Source organism: Rhinoraja longicauda, chromosome 9 (assembly GCF_053455715.1).
Source record: "Rhinoraja longicauda isolate Sanriku21f chromosome 9, sRhiLon1.1, whole genome shotgun sequence".
In the NCBI taxonomy this organism is placed as follows: Eukaryota; Metazoa; Chordata; class Chondrichthyes; order Rajiformes; family Arhynchobatidae; genus Rhinoraja; species Rhinoraja longicauda.
In genome coordinates, this window is record NC_135961.1 from 17,154,039 (window position 1) to 17,172,558 (window position 18,520).

The following is an 18,520-nucleotide window of genomic DNA, read 5'->3' on the forward strand; positions in this document are numbered from 1 at the left end:
TCTGCAAAGAGAGCCGAGGATCCCTCCCACCCACCCACTCACCGATAGACCGCGCGTCGCGACATCAGATGGGGGGCTGGAAGCAGATGCTAATTCATGGTGATTTATGCACGGTTAGCCCCGCCCTATAACGAGGCGGAGGCCAATAGGATGGCGGCTGAGGGCAAGCCGCGCCCTCCATTCAGAGCAGGAGCCAATGGGAGGGCGCGGGGGACCGAGGGCCCCACCCACCGCCGCCGCGGACCGGCCAATGGGAGCGAGGACAAGGTACCGGAGTAACAACATATGGCCAAGGACAGGCAGTGCAGAGAGCGGCAGCGCAGCGGGCAATGATGGCAACTCGCCCTTTCGCAGCCCCCTGCAACCTGCCACCAACCACTTACAATCACCTCGCTGCAATGAATGCACCGTAGATGGGACAGGGATAGGGGAATCAGAGGCAGGGGGACTCTCGACATGACAGGCGCCAATGGCCATAGCGTCGGTGGTCAAATTGGCAAGCCAAGCAGATCCAAAGCTGCAAAGGCTGCAGGTGGTGTACAGCCGGCAACAGCTCCCAGCAATAACGTCGCCAAATATCCCGGCGAGGAAGACGAAAAATATGGAGGGGTGCTTTTCTATGTGAATAAAAGTGGCTTCCCGATTGATGAACGAACTTGGCAAAGAATGTGGATGCATGTGTCTAAAATACACCCTGGAGGGAAGGAGATGGCGGAGAGTATACGGAATGCTGCATTTATATCCCGTGTAAGTCAGAGAGGTTGTACAGGCAATCTCATTGTATATATGAAGGCTGTTATAGTAAACGATTTGAATATTTTGTAATGTGGGAAAATATGCATATGATTTGGTAAACAAATGTGTAATACATCAGTGATGGACCCTAATTTGTTATCAATTATAAATTACAATGAGAAATTGAAAACCAATGAATTTATTTTTGGTTATCTCTGGAGCACGGGCAATCTCGATATGGATGCTGTTGCTGCCATTGATGTTTCTGGTTTCTTTGTTTTCTTCTTTATTCTCCAGCATTTTTTTTTCAGTTGAAATATCCATTCTAGCCACTTGTGAAGTTAGAACAAAGTATGGCAATTTGGAGAGGAAATCAAAATATTGTCCATGAACTTTCACCTAGAGTGGTTGTTCCAAGAGTCTAATAAAATTTAGTAATGAGACATTCCACATTTATCTTGGAAGAGCATGGATTGTACTTGATAAGAAAATGTGGTGAATGAGGTTTATGCAGTTATTATGAGGTAAAACCTGTCTCCAACTGATAAATTGACAATGCTGGGTTGACAAATCACACTTGTTTAGGTTGCCCCTTGCATAATCTGAACAGAAAAAAATTGTGGTGATATTCTGACACAAATTTAACAGGGGTGTGATTGTATTATCAAGAAAATGTATCTTGCCTAATCTGCTGAGAAAGCACAAATGCCCTCATTGTGTGGTTAATAAACATATTTGTGTTATTAAATCCTATTGTTATCAATTGAGAATCGATGGTCTCAAATGTTCTAATTAAAATTGACAGATTTTAATGAAAATAAATGTGATGAGTGAAGCTTTGCATTGCAAATTTTATATTGTCTGTTTGTTTTGCATTATGTTCTGTGCAGGTTGTTATTGACTATATATTTGAAATATAGGAACAGCAGAGACTCAAAGCTCCCCAGAAATGAAATTCCATGAGGGCAATTTATGAGGGCAGAATATTTGCTGAGCTTGGACCAGCTGTGTCCAGAGGAGTGGGTGGAAATTATTTCCCTCCTTGCTTCGCCACAGTAATCATCTCACTCATTTCTGTCTCTAACCCCACTACCCTTTAATTTTCAAAGCACTTCTCCCAAACCTTCTGCTTTCTTGCTCATCTCCTTTTGTCATTAGTGTCCTCTTGGTGGGAATGCCTTTAGCTTCGTAGTTCTGAAGTGCTAAGATCTGAAATTCCCTTTTTTTTAAACTCTGTCTTCTTTAAGCCACTCCTTAAAATTACTTGTTTAACCAAGCTCTTAGATATTTGCCCATTAAAAAGTCTATGGCTCAGTGTCAAATATTCTCAGCTAACAAAGCATTGTAGTAAAATCTGCAAACTACTCGGACTACTTGACTGGCCAGGCTGCATTTGTGGGAGGATAAGTTGAGGTAATATTTCAGGTAGAAGGCCTGAAATTCTGTAAATATTTTCTTGATTTTACACTTCATTGTAGTTACTTAGGATGCTTTTATTAAGAAAAAGGTTGCAAATTAATGCAAGTCTCTCTTTGGTGTACTAATTGTTACTCTTCCATAACTATCCCTTGGCAAAATCATCTTAAAGCAAAATGTTAGCTTCCACATAACCTGATAACACTTAAAGACCATCTTGAACTCTGGACTGTTGTCAGACCATCTTGAACTCTGGACTGTTGCATGTCCTACATCAAGTCTCAAGATGAACATTCCTCCAGTTGAATATTTGGGAAGCCTGTAGCTCTGGCTTGTGTTCCACTCTACAAGCTTGTTCCTTAATTCCACATTTCAAAGATTTTCCAGGGCATCTGACAAAATCTTTCAAAATTGTCAACCAATATATAGGTAATTGAAAAATAAAAATCCATATGAAAAGCTATCCATCCATGGCTACCCATGGCTAAGGATAATCGTAGAATAGCAAGACTGAAGGTCACCTGAAACTCTCCTACATCCAGCAACAAGATGAACATTCCTCCAGTTGAATATTTGGGAAGGACGTAGCTTTAGTTTTTGTACCACACTACAAACTTGTTCTTTGAACTGTGGAACAAGTTTGTAGTGTGGTACAAAAACTAGTTTACAGGCTTCCCAAAGATTCAATTGGAGAAATGTTCATCTTGTGACTGGATGTAGGACAGTTCCAGGTGACCAAATGAAATGACACAGCAAGAAGATCTACATCTGAGGAAATTAGAAAGAATGACGTAAAATAAAAATCTGGAAAGGAAGGGATTAGCAAAAATAAATGGGCATCACATACATGGTGAAATTTAACTGGGAAATAAGGACACAATTGCTGGAGTAACTCAGAGGGCCAGGCAGCGTCTCTGAAGAACATGGATAGGCAACATTTCGGGTAGGGAGCCTAACTGGCTGAAGCATTGACCAGAAGTTTTCTATCCATTGTCACTGCAGAAGATTGCATTGACATGGTAAAAATGGTCTGGAACTAAGGAATTCAAACTCTCTATTGTTATTAATGAGAAATTGCTGGAGAAATTAAGGGAACCAAAAAATGGAGCAAATCCTGTGGAGCTGTTTACTTTCTTCCAAACTTCCCTAGGTTCTGAAACTGATTGGAAGATCGCAAATGTAAATTAGAGCAATAAAGGAGAGAAACAGTTGGATATGACAAACAAATGATGTCTTGTCAGTACACGCAGGGATACATAATGTGAGAACGTAAGAAATAGGAACAGCAGGAGGCCCATTAGTCCTTCAAGACTGATCCATCATTCATCAAAATCCTGGCTAATTTTCTACCTCTGCACTATTTTCCTGCACTATCACATTCCCTTCATCTCCAGAAATCTACTGACCTCTGTTTTCATAAACTCAATGATGAAATTTCTCCTGATCTAGTTCTAAATGGTTCAGCCCTTGTTCTGAGACCCCTGATTCTTGATTCTTCCTCCTGGCATCCAGTCTGTCAAGCCCTGTGGGGATCATGTGACTTTCAAAGAGGTTCCTTCTCATTCTTCCAAACTCTAGAAAATTCAGTATGTGTAGGAAGGAACTGCAGATGCTGGTTTACACTGAAAATTGACTCAAAAAGCTGGAGTAACTCAATGGGTCAGGCAGCATCTCTGGAGAATAGAAATAGGTGAAGTTTCGGGTTGGGACCCTACTTCAGATTCTGAAGAAGGGTCTCAACCTGAAGCTTCACCTATTCTTATACTCCAGAGATGCTGCCTTACCTGTTGAGTTACTCCAGCTTCTTGTGTTTTTTGGGAAAATTCAGGCCTGGCCTATTCAATCTTTCCTCATGGGGCAAACCAGTGAAGTGAATTCTGTAGCAAGTACATGTACATCTTTTTTATTTAGGCAAGGAGTCCAAAGCTATACATAATGTTCTGTGTGCACTCTCATCAACCCCTTGTATAATTTTATTTACTCCTGTATTTAAATCCTCTTGAAGTGATTGTCAAATTGTCATTTGCCATCCTAATTGCTTGCTGCATCAGGATGTTGTCTTTGTCCTGTGCCCCATCCAGGTGTACAGCCATTTCCCCCCACTATCCCATCCCCCTTTCCCCTTCTACCCTGCGCTCTTCCACTTGTATGTCTTTCTCTGGCTTAATGCCACTCCTCTTATCTCCTTATCTTGCACCCTTTAGTCTTCTTTACATCTCTGGCCCTTGTCCACCCTTTTACCAATCAAAACTCCTCCTCATAACATTTCTAAAAGATTTGCCTTAATTGACAAACCTGAGTTATTTTTTAAAATATGGTCTCCATTTATTGAATTTTTAGAAAAGTAAATGGGTTTGGCACAGGACTAAAATAAAAATTTAAAATTAAAAGTTGAAACTTGAGTTAGGGGTTGGATGTACAACTGTGGTTATTGTCTCCCGGATCTACTCCCTTTAATTTTTATAGTTATATCTTTTTTTTTTTAATCCTCTTATTCTCTCTTCCCAATAGTTTATAGTTTTTTTTATTTTTACTTTCTCTCTTTAAAAATTGAAGCTATGTAAGAACTCTGTAACAAATGTGTCTTTTATTTCTATTTGTACATATGCTTTTCAAATTTAAAAAAATAAAATAAAATAAAAAAATAAAAACTTTAAAAAAAAACTCCTCCTCCACCTGTCTCCACCTATCACTTACCAGGCTTTGTCCTGCCCAAAACTCTTTTTCAGCTTTCTCCCCCCTACTATAGTCAGTATGAAGAAGGGTCCCAACCAAATCATTGCCTATCCATGTCCTCCAGAGATGCTGCCTGACCCGCTGAGTTACTCAGTACCTTGTTTTTTCCCCACAAAAATACCTGACTCCCTTTGGACATCAACCTAATTTATTATCACTTTAAAAATAACTATTCTGTTTTGTGTGTGTAAATGGATAACGTCACAATGTTTCCACGTGATAATTACATCCACCACCTTCTTGCCCATTCTCTTAGCTCGACAATATTCCCTTGAACAAAAATAGAAAATGCTGGAACTACTTAACAGGCCAGGTTGCATTTGTGGGAGGATAAGTTGAGGTAATGTTTCATTCAGGTTGAGGACCTGAAGTTCTGTAAATATTTTCTTGATTTTTCACTTCGTTGTGGTTACTTTGGATGCTTTTATTAAGAAAAAGGTTGCGAATTGATGCAAATTTCTGTTTTGTGCACTGATTGTTACTCTTCCATAGCTATCCCTTGGCAAAATCTCCTTAAAGTTAAATGTTAGCTTCCACATGACATTTCTGAAAAACTCAGCAGGTTTTGCAGCACCAGTAACAAGAGAAGCATTCAGTGTTCCATAGAAACATAGAAACATAGAAAATAGGTGCAGGAGTAGGCCATTCGGCCCTTCGAGCCAGCACCGCCATTCAATATGATCATGACTGAACATCCAGCTCAGTAGCCTGTACCTGCCTTCTCTCCATACCCCCTGATCCCTTTAGCAAAAAGGGCCACATCAAACTCCCTCTTAAATATAGCCAATGAACTGGCCTCAACTACCTTCTGTGGCAGAGAATTCCACAGACTCACCACTCTCTGTGTGAAGAAATGTTTTCTCATCTCGGTCCTAAAAGACTTCCTCCTTATCCTTAAGCTGTGACCCCTGGTTCTGGACTCCCCCAACATCGGGAACAATCTTCCCGCATCTAGCCTCTCCAACTCCTTAAGAATTTTATATGTTTCTATAAGATCCCCCCTCAGTCTTCTAAATTCCAGCGAGTACAAGCCCAGTCTATCCAGTCTTTCCTCATATGAAAGTCCCGCCATCCCAGGGATCAATCTGGTGAACCTTCTCTGTACTCCCTCTAAGGCAAGAACGTCTTTCCTCAGGTTAGGAGACCAAAACTGCACACAATTCTCCAGGTGCGGTCTCACCAAGGCCCTGTACAACTGCAGCAGAACCTCCCTGCTCGTAAACTCAAATCCTCTTGCTATGAATGCCAACATACCATTCGCTTTCTTCACTGCCTGCTGCACCTGCATGCTTGCTTTCAATGACTGGTGCACCATGACGCCCAGGTCACGTTGCATCTCCCCTTCTCCCAATCGGTCACCATTCAGGTAATACTCTGCTTTCCTGTTCTTGCCGCCAAAGTGGATAACCTCACATTTATCCACATTATATTGCATCTGCCATGCATTTGCCCACTCGCCTAATCTATCCAAGTCACTCTGCAGCCTCCTAGCATCCTCCTCGCAGCTAACACTGCCACCCAGCTTCGTGTCATCCGCAAACTTAGAGATGTTGCATTCAATTCCCTCGTCCAAATCATTAATATACACTGTAAATAACTGGGGTCCCAGTACTGAGCCTTGCGGTACCCCACTAGTCACTGCCTGCCATTCCGAAAAGGACCCGTTTATTCCTACTCTTTGCTTCCTGTCCGCCAACCAATTTTCTATCCACCTCAACACTGAACCCTCAATACCGTGTGCTTTAAGTTTGTACACCAGGTCTGTGGTTTGTGGCTTGTCCAGGTCTGTGACTCTTTGTCAGAATTGGGGAGTACATTATCAGTAGGAGGTAATGTGCAGGAGGGATATGTAAAACAATGGAAATGCTTGTGATAGAATGTGTCGAAATGTTTTAATGGTAATAGTTATTAACAACTTGGCCTTCTTCAATGTGTAGGAAGGAACTGCAGATGCTGGTTTAAACCGAAGATAGACACAAAATTCTGGAGTACCTCAGCGGGGCAGGCAGCATCTCTGGAGAGAAGGAATGGGTGATGTTTCAGGTCGAGACCCGAAACATCACCCATTCCTTCTCTCCAGAGATGCTGCCTGTCCCGCTGCATTACTCCAGCATTTTGTGTCTATCTGTGGCCTTCTTCAATGACAGCTTCTTGTACACCCTGTACACCCTTCTTATTCATAATCACACCTAGTTGTCTATCATCAGCAAACTTGGAAATAAAACATCTGCTCTCTCTGACCAATCATTGGTATAAATTGTAAGGGATACAGTAATAGGTTACTTGGAAAATCATAGTATGATTATGTAAAATGAATATGTGAAGTTAATATAAATGGAAAATCGATTTTGACATCGTCTATTGACGACACAAGTATCCAAAGGGAGAGTGTCATATAGATTTTAGAAAGGCAGTTGGTATGATACCAACGCGCAGAATTGGTGAGTAAGTTATGTCAAATCAAGTTTATTGCCATATGCACAAGTACAGTGAGGTACAGGTATGATGAAAAGTCTTACAGCAGGATCACAGCCACATGGACTCAGACTAACATACATAACATTTCTAAAAGAAAGACTGTGCAAAACAAAATACATAAATTAGCACAAAACACAATTGGGGGAAGAAGGTCTAGGGTAGTGCAAGAGGTAGACCACAGTGTTCCATTGTTGAGGTAGGGTCAGAGTTATGTATAAGAAAATAACTGCAGATGCTGGTACAAATCGATTCATTCACAAAATGCTGGAGTAACTCAGCAGGTCAGGCAGCATCTCGGGAGAGAAAGAATGGGTGACGTTTCGGGTCGAGACCCTTCTTCAGACTGATGTCAGGGGGGTGGGACAAAGGAAGGATATAGGTGGAGACAGGAAGATAGAGGGAGATCTGGGAAGGAGGAAGGGAAGGGAGGGACAGAGGAACTATCTAAAGTTGGAAAAGTCGATGTTCATACCACTGGGCTGCAAACTGACCAGGCGAAATATGAGGTGCTGTTCCTCCAATTTCCGGTGGGCCTCACTATGGCACTGGAGGAGGCCCATGACAGAAAGGTCAGAGTGGAATGGGAGGGGGAGTTGAAGTGCTCGGCCACCGGGAGATCAGTTTGGTTAATGTGGACCGAGAGCAGGTGTTCAGCGAAGCGATCGCCGAGCCTGCGCTTGGTTTCGCCGATGTAAATAAGTTGACATCTAGAGCAGCGGATGCAATAGATGAGGTTGACATCTAGAGCAGCGAATGCAATAGATGAGGTTGACATCTAGAGCATCGGATGCAATAGATGAGTACAACGGGACCCCACCACTGGCCATATCTTCCCATCCCCTCCCCTCTCTGCGTTCCGCAGAGACCGTTCCCTCCGTAACTCCCTGGTCCACTCGTCCCTTCCTACCAAAACCACCCCAACCCCGGGCACTTTCCCCTGCAACCGCACGAGATGCAACACCTGTCCCTTTACCTCCCCCCTCAACTCCATCCAAGGACCCAAACAGTCTTTCCAGGTGAGACAGTTCACCTGCACCTCCTCCAACCTCATCTATTGCATCTGCTGCTCTAGATGTCAACTTATTTACATCGGCGAAACCAAGTGCAGGCTCGGCGATCGCTTCGCTGAACACCTGCTCTCGGTCCACATTAACCAAACTGATCTCCCGGTGGCCGAGCACTTCAACTCCCCCTCCCATTCCCAGTCTGACCTTTCTGTCATGGGCCTCCTCCAGTGCCATAGTGAGGCCCACTGGAAATTGGAGGAACAGCACCTCATATTTCGCCTGGGCAGTTTGCAGCCCAGTGGTATGGACATTGACTTTTCCAACTTTAGATAGTTCCTCTGTCCCTCCCTTCCCCTCCTCCTTCCCAGATCTCCCTCTATCTTCCTGTCTCCACCTATATCCTTCCTTTGTCCCGCCCCCCTGACATCAGTCTGAAGAAGGGTCTCGACCCGAAACGTCACCCATTCCTTCTCTCCCGAGATGCTGCCTGACCTGCTGAGTTACTCCAGCATTTTGTGAATAAATCAGTTATGTATGTTGGATCACAAACCTGAAGGAAAGTAGCCATTCGTGAACCTATTAGTGTGGTACTTCAGGCTTCTGTACCTCCTGCCTGATGGTAGCAGTTGGAAAATGGCATGGCTTGGATGATGGAGATCCTCATTGATGTTTAGTTTAGAGATATAGCACGGAAACAGGGCCTTCAGCCCACCAAGTCTGCACCGACCAGCGATCCCCGCACATTAATGCTACCCTACATACACTAGGGATAATTTTACATTTACACATTTACACCAAGCCAATTAACCTACAAACCGGTATGTCTTTGGAGTGTGGGAGGAAACTGAAGATCTCGGAGAAAACCCACGCAGGTCACAGGGAGAACGTACAAACTTTGTACAGACAAGCACTCATAGTCAGGATGGATCCTGGGTCTCTGGTGCTGTAAGGCAGTAGCTCTACCGCTATGTCACCATGCCGCCCAGATAGATGACAACTTCTTGAGGGAGCACCTTGTGAAGATGCTTTCATGAAGGGGAGGGCTGTGCCTGTGATGGAATGGACATGGTCCACCACTCTCTGCTGCCTCTGGCATTCCTGTGTGTTGGAATTGTCACCCTCGCCAGGAATCTCCCAGTCAGATAAGGACAGTACCAACAGTAGAAATTTGTTTGAGTATTCGGAGACTTGCTGAATTTCTTTGAACTTCTAAGAACGTAGAGGCGCTGGTGCACCTTCTGAATGTTTGCATCCACACACAGTGGCACAGATGGCGTAGCGGTATAGTTGCTGCCTTACAGCACCTGAGACCTGGGTTTGACCCTGTTCAGAGTTTGTACGTTCTCCCTGTGACCGCGAGGGTTCTCCCCGGTTGCTTCGGTTTTCTCCCACACTCCAAAGACATGCAGGTTTGTAGGTTAAAAAAACTGCAGATGCTGGTTTAAATGGAATGTAGACACAAAATGTCGGAGGAACTCAGTTTGAAGAAGAGTCTCGACCCGAAACATCACCCATTCCTTTTCTCCCGAGATGCTGCCTGACCCGCTGAGTTACTCCAGCATTTTGTGTCTCCATCAGGTTTGTAGGTTAATTGGCTTCGGTAAAGATTGTAAATTGTCCCTAGTGTGTAGGATAGTGCTAGTGTATGGGAATCACTGGTCGGCACTGTCTAAATGGGCCGAAGGGCTTGTTTCCATGCTGTATCTCTGAACTGAGCTAAAATAAATGTGCTGGCCCTGGAACAGGTCATCCAAGGTGTTAACACCCAGGAATTTGAAGTTGCCAACTCTCTCCACCTCCAACCCACGATACAAACTGGCATGTAGTTTCCTGATTTACTCCTTTCTTAAGTTGACGGTTAGTTTGGTGGTCTTGATGACATTGAGTGGGAGGTTGTTGTTGTGGCATCACTCCACCTAATGCTCTATCTTTTCTCTGTATGCTGACACAGGCAATTTGATTTGGCCAACCAAAATGATGTAGTCAGCAAATCTATAAATAGCATTGGAGCTGTGCTTAGCCGCATAGTCATAGGTGTAATGAGAATAGAGGAAATGCTAAGCACGCAGCTTGTGGTGCACCTGTGTTGATGATCAGTTAGTTGGAGATGTTGTTGCCAATTAACACTGATTGAGGTTTACTGATCAGGAAGACAAGGATCCAGTTGCAAGGGTGATACTGTGCCCCAGGTCTTGGAACTTGGTGAGGAGTTTGGAGGAGATGATAGTATTGAACACTGAGCCATAGTCAATGAACAGCACCCTGACGTATGTGTTCCAGTTATTCAGATAGTCCAGAGCAGATTGACATAGCATCTGCTATTGACCTGATTAGAACACAAAGTGCAGGAGTAACTCAGCCTATCAAGCAGCATCTCTGGGGCAATGGATAGGTGATGTTTTGGGTTGGGAAACCTCTTCCGACTGGTTGTAGTAGTGAGAAGAAAGCTGGAAAAGAAGTGAGTGTGGGACAAACCTGACAAATGATAGATTGGTACAGGTAGGGTTTGTTAATCAGTAGGTAGGTGGACAGAAGCTAGAGATAAAAAGGAGACAAAAGGGTGATAAAAGATAAAGAGGAAAGGAGGGGACAAAGGGGTGTTAATAATGAAAGAAGAGGAGCGATACAGCATGGAAACAGGCCCTATGGCCCAACTTGCCCACACCGGCCAACATGTCTCAGCTACACTTGTCCCACCTGCCTGCGTTTGCTCCATATCTCCCCAAACCCGTCCTATCTATATACCTGTCTTAACTGTTTCTTAAATGTTGGGATAGCTCCTGCCTCAACTATCTTGCCTCGGACCCTGCCTCAGCTACCTCCTCTGCCTGCTTGTTCCATACACCCACTACCTTTTTTGTGCAAAAGTTGCCCCTCAGATTCCTATTGATGTATAATGAGTGAAATGTCAAGCCAGAGGGAGGGATATAGGTGGAAAGGGACGGTGGGTGAGAGAAGGGTGCACTTGAAGTGGATCCAGGTCACTTCTGAGGTAACGTATTAGCATGGATAGCGGAGAGGTTAAAAGACAGAAAATGGTAGAAATAAATGGTGTAATTTCAAATTGGTGGACCTTTTTACCAGTGCGTACCACAGGGGCTGATTGTGCCACTTCAGTTATTCTATGACGTGGATAAAAAAGGCAGAACATAATACATCCAACTGTGTTAATGAAACAAATACAGAAATCAAATGAATTTCAGAAGAATGCAGAGGACATGTACAGGGGGGAAAGGAGACGGGCAGATTCAGGAAGTGGATTAGAAGGTGAACAGATAAAGGATCATGTGGGAATGACAATGAACTCATTAGGATAAATAGAACTCCTGTAAATGGCGAAGAATCAATAAATACCGTGACGCAAAGGGAGATGAAGAAAGTAAATGGAGGTGCAGCAAGCAGTGAAGAAGACAAATTGCCAGATGGCTTTTGTAGCGTGGGGGTGAAGTACAAAAATATGTAAGCCATGGTGAAGTTGTACAGACCACACATTGAGTGCTCTGTGAAATTTTGGTCTCTGCACCTAAACAAGGATTTATTTCTTTTGGGTTAGGGTAGTGGAATTATCCTTGAGATGTTTCTACAACTAGATTAGAGTCCACCAGTGGTAAATTAAATTGATTGGACATGATTTGGAAAGGCACACACCTGTCTATATAAGGTCCCACAGTTGACAGTACATGTCAGAGCAAAAACCAAGCCATGAAGACAAAGGAATTGTCCGTAGACCTCCGAGACAAGATTGTGTTGAGACACAGATCTGAGGAAGGATATAAAACAATTTCTGCAGTGTTGCAGGTCCCGAAGAGCACAGTGGCCTCCGTCATTCTTAAATGGAAGAAATTTTGACGGTCTGATGAAACCAAGATTGAACTCCTGAATGCCAAGCGTCACGTCTGGACGAAACCAGGCACCACGCATCACGTGGCCAATACCATACCTACGGTGAAGCATGGTAGTGGCAGCAGCATGCTGTGGGGATGTTTTTCAGCGGCAGGAACTGGGAGACTAGTCAGGATCGAGGGAAAGATGAACGGAGCAAAGTACAGAGAGATCCTTGATAAAAACCTGCTCCAGAGCGTTCTGGACCTCAGACTGGGGCGGAGGTTCACCTTCCAAAAGGACAATGACCCGAAGCACACAGCCAAGACAACGCAGGAGTGGCTTCATGATGTCTGTGAATGTCCGTGAGTGGCCCAGCCAGAGCCCGGACTTGAGCCCAATCGAACATCTCTGGAGGGACCTGAAAATAGCTGTGCATCAACGCTCCCCATCCAACCTGACAGAGCTTGAGAGGATCTGCAGAGAAGAATGGGAGAAATTACCCAAATACAGGTGTACCAACTTGTAGTGTCATACCCAAGAAGACTTGAGGCTGTAATCGCTGCCAAAGGTGCCTCAGCAAAGTACTGAGTAAAGGGTCTGAATACTTATGTAAATGTGATATTTCAGTTATATTTTTTTAATTACTTTGCAAAAATTTCTAAACACTTGTTTTTGCTTTTTTATTATGGGGTATTGTGTGCAGATTGATGATAAATAATATGAGTTTAATCCATTTTAAAATAAGGCTGTAACGTAACAAAGTGTGGAAAAAGTGAAGGGATCTGAACACTTTCTGAATGCACTGTATTTGACCACTTTCAACTAAGTAAACACGTAGCAAATCATGTAGAGTGATGGAATGTAATTTGTTTTCCTTTAGCTCTCTCCTTGTCTTGCCTTAGGGGAATTTAGTTCAATCCTTTTGTTTTGTCTTTCCCATCCTTCCTCTTTCCCAACCAGGTGTAGTTCAACCAGAAACATTAACTCTTTTGCTCTTTCCACAGACACTAACAGACCTGCTGAATGTTTCCAATGTTTTCTATTTTTATTTGTGGCGTGCGTTATATTGGTTAATACCACTTCTAAAAACGGTACCACGTGACGAAGCGCAGTCCAGAATAAAAGAATGGTGTTGCACTGTCCTATTGATCACAAGGGCAGAGAAGTTTACCGCACCAACCCTAGAGGAAGTATCAGTCCCATCGCGAGCAACTTGCAACCTACCTAGAAATGAAACTGTTGACCCTAATGGATTATTTGTAATTGCTCAGAAGCAGGAAAAATCAATTGATACATTCTTAAGTTATGGAGTCATAGAGGGTCATAGAATTATACAGCGTGGAAACAGGTCCTTAGCTCAACGCCCATGGTGATGAATATGCCCCATCTACACTGCCCGCATTTAGCCCATATCGCTCTAAACCTATCCTATTCATGTACCTGTCCAAAATGATTTTTAAACTTTGTGATAGTACCTGCTTCAACTACCTCCTCCAGCAGCTCGGTCTATATACCCACCACCCTTTACGTAACAATAAAATTTGCCCCTCAGGTTCCTATTAAATATTTTCCCTCTCACTTTAAACCTGTATCCTCTGGTCCTTCTACTCTACTACTCTAGGTGCATTTACGATATCTATTCTCCTTGTAATTTTATAAGATCAAGAGTCAAGAGTATTTTATTGTCATATGTCCCAGATAGAGCAATGAAATTCTTACTTGCTGCAGCACAGCAGAATATGTAAACATAGTACACTGTGAACAATATGATAAAAAAAAGTTCAGTGTGTGTATATATACACACATACTCACAAGTACACACACACACACACACACACATATATATAATGTATATATATATATATATATATATATATATATATATATATATACACACACACGCATACATACTCAAAAAATAAACACAAAACACACCACATCCTCCTGTACTCCAAGGAATAACTCCTTCGCCTGCTCAACCTCTCCTTATAACTCAGGCCTTCAAGTCCTGGCAAGACTCTTATAAATCTATCAAGGCTGTTAGTAAGCCTTTAATTGGAATTTCACAAATTTGAAGGATATGTCCATCTGAGGTCAGATTTATTCAGTCTGGTGGCAGCCACTTTGTAAACAGGACATACGGCGGAATATTTTCAGGAACTGAACGGATGGCCTTCTTCTAAAATCCCATACGTCTTGACACCTTTCCTTGCAGGCAAACATCCCTTCAAGGTGTTGCAAAATATGCATTTATTAAAAAAGGAAGGCTTTCCGCTTTGCAGATGTCATTTAAAAAAAAACCCCTATGTAATGCAGAAGGAGCAGAAAAGTGTGGCGTACTTCTGCAGAAACATCTAACAAGGGTTCAGAGAATGTGGAGATGCAGTTTTTCTTTTGTTTTTGAGAGCTTTAGAGGCCTTTGTGGTTTCCAAAGGTCACAGATGCATAGATATTGCTCAGAAAGTGCTGATTAAAGGGCATCTCTCTGCCAATTGATTTTGTTTATTTCTTTCTCCTTATCAACTCTTGATCTGTTGAATTGGAGAACCACCCACTTCTCTTTTTGCATAGTATCTTCCGAATTTCTGACCAATTAATCTTCGAGAGGAAATGTGCTGAAATTGCCTGGTAGTGTGGTGACTGTTTTACCAGTTGGGACTGTGATGTTTAAACTGTGTTTGGCAGTGAGTTGAAGTATACTCTGCCAGAACCTGCAAAAGCCGTTTGTGTATACCTCTGCATAACTTTTAATTTGTACCTTCATTGTTATTTAAGAGTTGTTTCTTTTGTGAGTGAACAGTGCCTATGGTGGGTGGTTCAGGGCAGCATAGATGAAGATGCCAGAAGCAAATTTTGTGCTTTATATTTCCTTTGTAGATGCCAAATAAACAACCTTGCTGTGCACTAAATTCTTGCACCAAACATGTCCATTACCTATTAATGACTGATATTAACTCGCTCAGAATTTGTGCAAAACTAGTTAACCTGACCTTTGAGTCTGTGGAATGCTGAACTTTGGATGTTCCACCGATCAATTGTTAGGTCAACATGTTTCATTTTACAAGTTAAGCCTTCAACAAATCAGCAGCCCAAGTTCAAAGAGGCTCTCTGGGATCTTGCTTTGCATTCCTCATTTCCTCATCTCTGAGGTGGAAGGAAACACAATTTCATTTTCTCAAGATCCATGTATGGTGATTCGCTTTGTTAGCCTCTCATTGCCTCGGATAAGATTGGAACTCTGTGTAGTTGTTTTGAGTTTGATCGTGATTTGGTCTGTAGATTAACAGGAAGTATCTCCTCGTGATTGAGTATTCTCTGCACCATATTCCTCCCAACAATTTAACAATTTAAAAGAGAGCACATGAATTTATGTTGATTAAAGAACTGGCATATCTGATAATATATTCTAACTGTTACTATTCCAGTAATACAATAATTAGTTTAGTTTAGTTTGGAGGTACAGCGAGGAAACAGGCCCATCGGTCTACCAAGTCCACGCCGGCCAGTGATCACCCCTACACTGGTTCTATCCTGCACATTAGGAACACTTTACAGAAGCTAATTCACCTGCAAACCTGCACGTCTTTGGAATGTGTGAGTAGACGAGCACCCAGAGAAAACCCTCGTGGTCACAGGGAGAATGTACAAACTCCGTACAATCAGCACGTAGTCAGGATCAACTCAGTCTTCTGGCTCTGTAAGACAGCAACTCTACCATTGCATCAATGTACCGCCCATGTAAATTGATGCCCTATGTGAGGTCTAATAGTGCAATCTCAGAAACAATGGATTGCCTAGCTATTGAACCTAAAATCTCCCTTCCTTTGCATTTGGGGTAATGAAGTATGGAAACCTGAAAGCTACAGATCAATCCTTTAATACAGGTACTCATTTTATGGATCATATTCAGTCCTGATATTGTTAATTGTTACCTTTTTTTCCATTTCATAAGAGTTTTAGATAAGAACAAATCAATGCAAAGAGATGGAAATATTTGCTGGCCAGAAATTTGCCCTGGGACCTGCACTGGATGATATAGATATCTCATGACCTATATCACATGACCTATATCTCAACTCTAACACGTGTTCTTTGTGTTATTCAGCCTCCAGTGCCGTTACTGCCAAAGTTCAAGCGGTCCATGTCAGTGCCAGAGTGGCTGCACACAATACAAAGCTACATGAAGCTTCTGCAGTATCCTTTCTACATTAAACTTCAAGCAACATCTTAGTTCTGATACTCATTAGTACCAGGAGCTAAACCATGGGATAAAATGGAAAGCCATTGTATGTGTTAGATTTGATGTGCAGTCCATCTTGTCGAAGTTTCAAATGTAATCAACAACTACTTTTTAATTTTGCTCGTTTTGCTCTTTTCTTTTAAGCATTTAAAATTAATAACGCTGGATGCTTGAGTGGTCTTTAATGTATTTGAAAATATTGAAATGATCATAGCTTAGAAATGTTCCACAAGGCCATGTAACTTAGAAAATCAGTTGCGACTATTTAATTATTTGCCAATTACCCTTCCCTTCACAAAGTGATGGAATTAATGTTTTCATTACTGTGGACTTCTTGAGAATGTGTTCGACTTCTTTTCGGTCCAACCATGGACTCCTTGAATGAAAGAAAAACATTTTTTTTGTAGAGCCTAAATTATAGGAAAGAAGTCAATTTAAAATACTCATTTGTTATTGTATACCCATGAAATATGTGAATACTTTGCAGTAAAGAATCTTTTCAATGCAGATGGAGTGTATCACATCTTGTAACTAACAGATGGATTCAAGGATTGATTATAAAGGTTCATTTTTTTAAGCTTTCCCGTCTTGAATGATTGTTGCAAATGGGCACAGGGCATGTACTCCCTATGGTTTAAGCCTTCACCTGATATTTAAAGCACCAGTCATATCAATAACCGACAGCTGACAAAATACATTTGTCTTTTCAGAAGACTAAATGAAGCATGTAACTGATTTGTTCTTTGTATTCAGTTTCTGAAACCCGGTAGTTGTATAAACTAGCATTTGATTAAGATGTTTATAATGTTTGTTGCTTGTCAAGGGAAGGAGAAAAAGATGTGCTTGTTTGCATTTGTCAGCGAGTATTTTAAAAAAATCATTACTATTCTCATTCAATTTTTAAAAAAATGCAAAGTTCTATTTTAATTTTCTGATTAACTGGACTATCCTTTCTTTCTCTCCTGCATCATTTCCATCAAAAGCATCTCTGCACAGCATCCTTCAGCCAACTATGTATGGAGAATGAATGATGTTTATCAGAGGGCCAGTTTTGGTCAGTTTGTAAGTTATAGGAGCAGAATTAGGCCATTTGGCCCATCAAGTCTACTCCATCATTCAACCATGGCTGATCTATCTTTCACTCTCAATCCCATTCTCCTGCCTTCTCCCCGCACCCCCTGACACTCGTACAATGTTGACAGATCAACTGTGACATTTTAAGTGGTCGTAGAGTTGTAGAGAGAAGGATAGCATGGAAACAAACCCTTTGGCCCATCGAGTCTGTGCCTACCATCATCAACTTTCTTACACAGATACTATATGCTTGTTAATTCACACCTGTCTCTACTCCAGATTCTACCAGTCACTGATGCACCAGGGAAAATTTACGGTGGTCATTTAATCTACCAACCCACACATCTTTGGAATGTGTGACGAAACCGGTACACCCAAAGGAAATCTAATTGTTCACAGGGCAACCATTCAAACTATGTTTAAACAGCACCCGAGATTGCAGGCCTCTAGTGCAGCGAGGCAGTAGCTCCACCAGCTGCACCATTGTTCCATTGTTCCAGCTGCTTGAACATTTCCTTCTTGCCATCTTAAAGTCTGTGCCAAGGGATCCTGCTTAGTTATTAATGATCAACACTTCATCTGTATGTGAGCTGGGATACTTCAGTGTCAGGCTGATCTCAGAGTTTAAATTATGTAGAGAAGAAAACTCCAACGCATGGCTGTATAACAATGCACAGTTTGCAAACATGTAATTATTCTTGACAGTTATTTCTTTCTGCAATGGATTCGGTGCTGCACAAATCACAATAAACTTCCATGAGCTTTGATTTTTTTTTTAAATACCATGCAAACCTGCAAATCTGCTGCAGCACGGCTGTTGTACTTGTTTAATTTTTACTTTTTATTTGTCTTGCAACAGATTATTGTAGAATCTGTTAAAATTATCAAGCTCATTTATAACGTAGAATAGTTTTGGTGAGACATAACTGTGCAAGAAGATTAAATAATATTTGATGTTTCAGATCTGCCTCTGAGAAGACCCAGAATGTACCGTTTCCTTAGCTTAATA

At 42.1% G+C, this 18,520-nt stretch overlaps 1 protein-coding gene across 1 annotated transcript in view; it reads left to right on the top strand.

The window, feature by feature from the left end:
* Positions 1-285: 285 nt before the first annotated feature.
* vash2 (vasohibin 2) overlaps positions 286-18,520 on the top strand; it is a 99,388-nt gene continuing 81,153 nt past the window's right edge. Inside the window, exons 1-2 of the mRNA XM_078404880.1 lie at positions 286-747; positions 16,303-16,391. Of these exons, the coding sequence (XP_078261006.1) occupies positions 403-747; positions 16,303-16,391 (434 nt within the window). The 5' untranslated portion in view covers positions 286-402. The remainder of the gene's footprint in view (positions 748-16,302; positions 16,392-18,520) is intronic.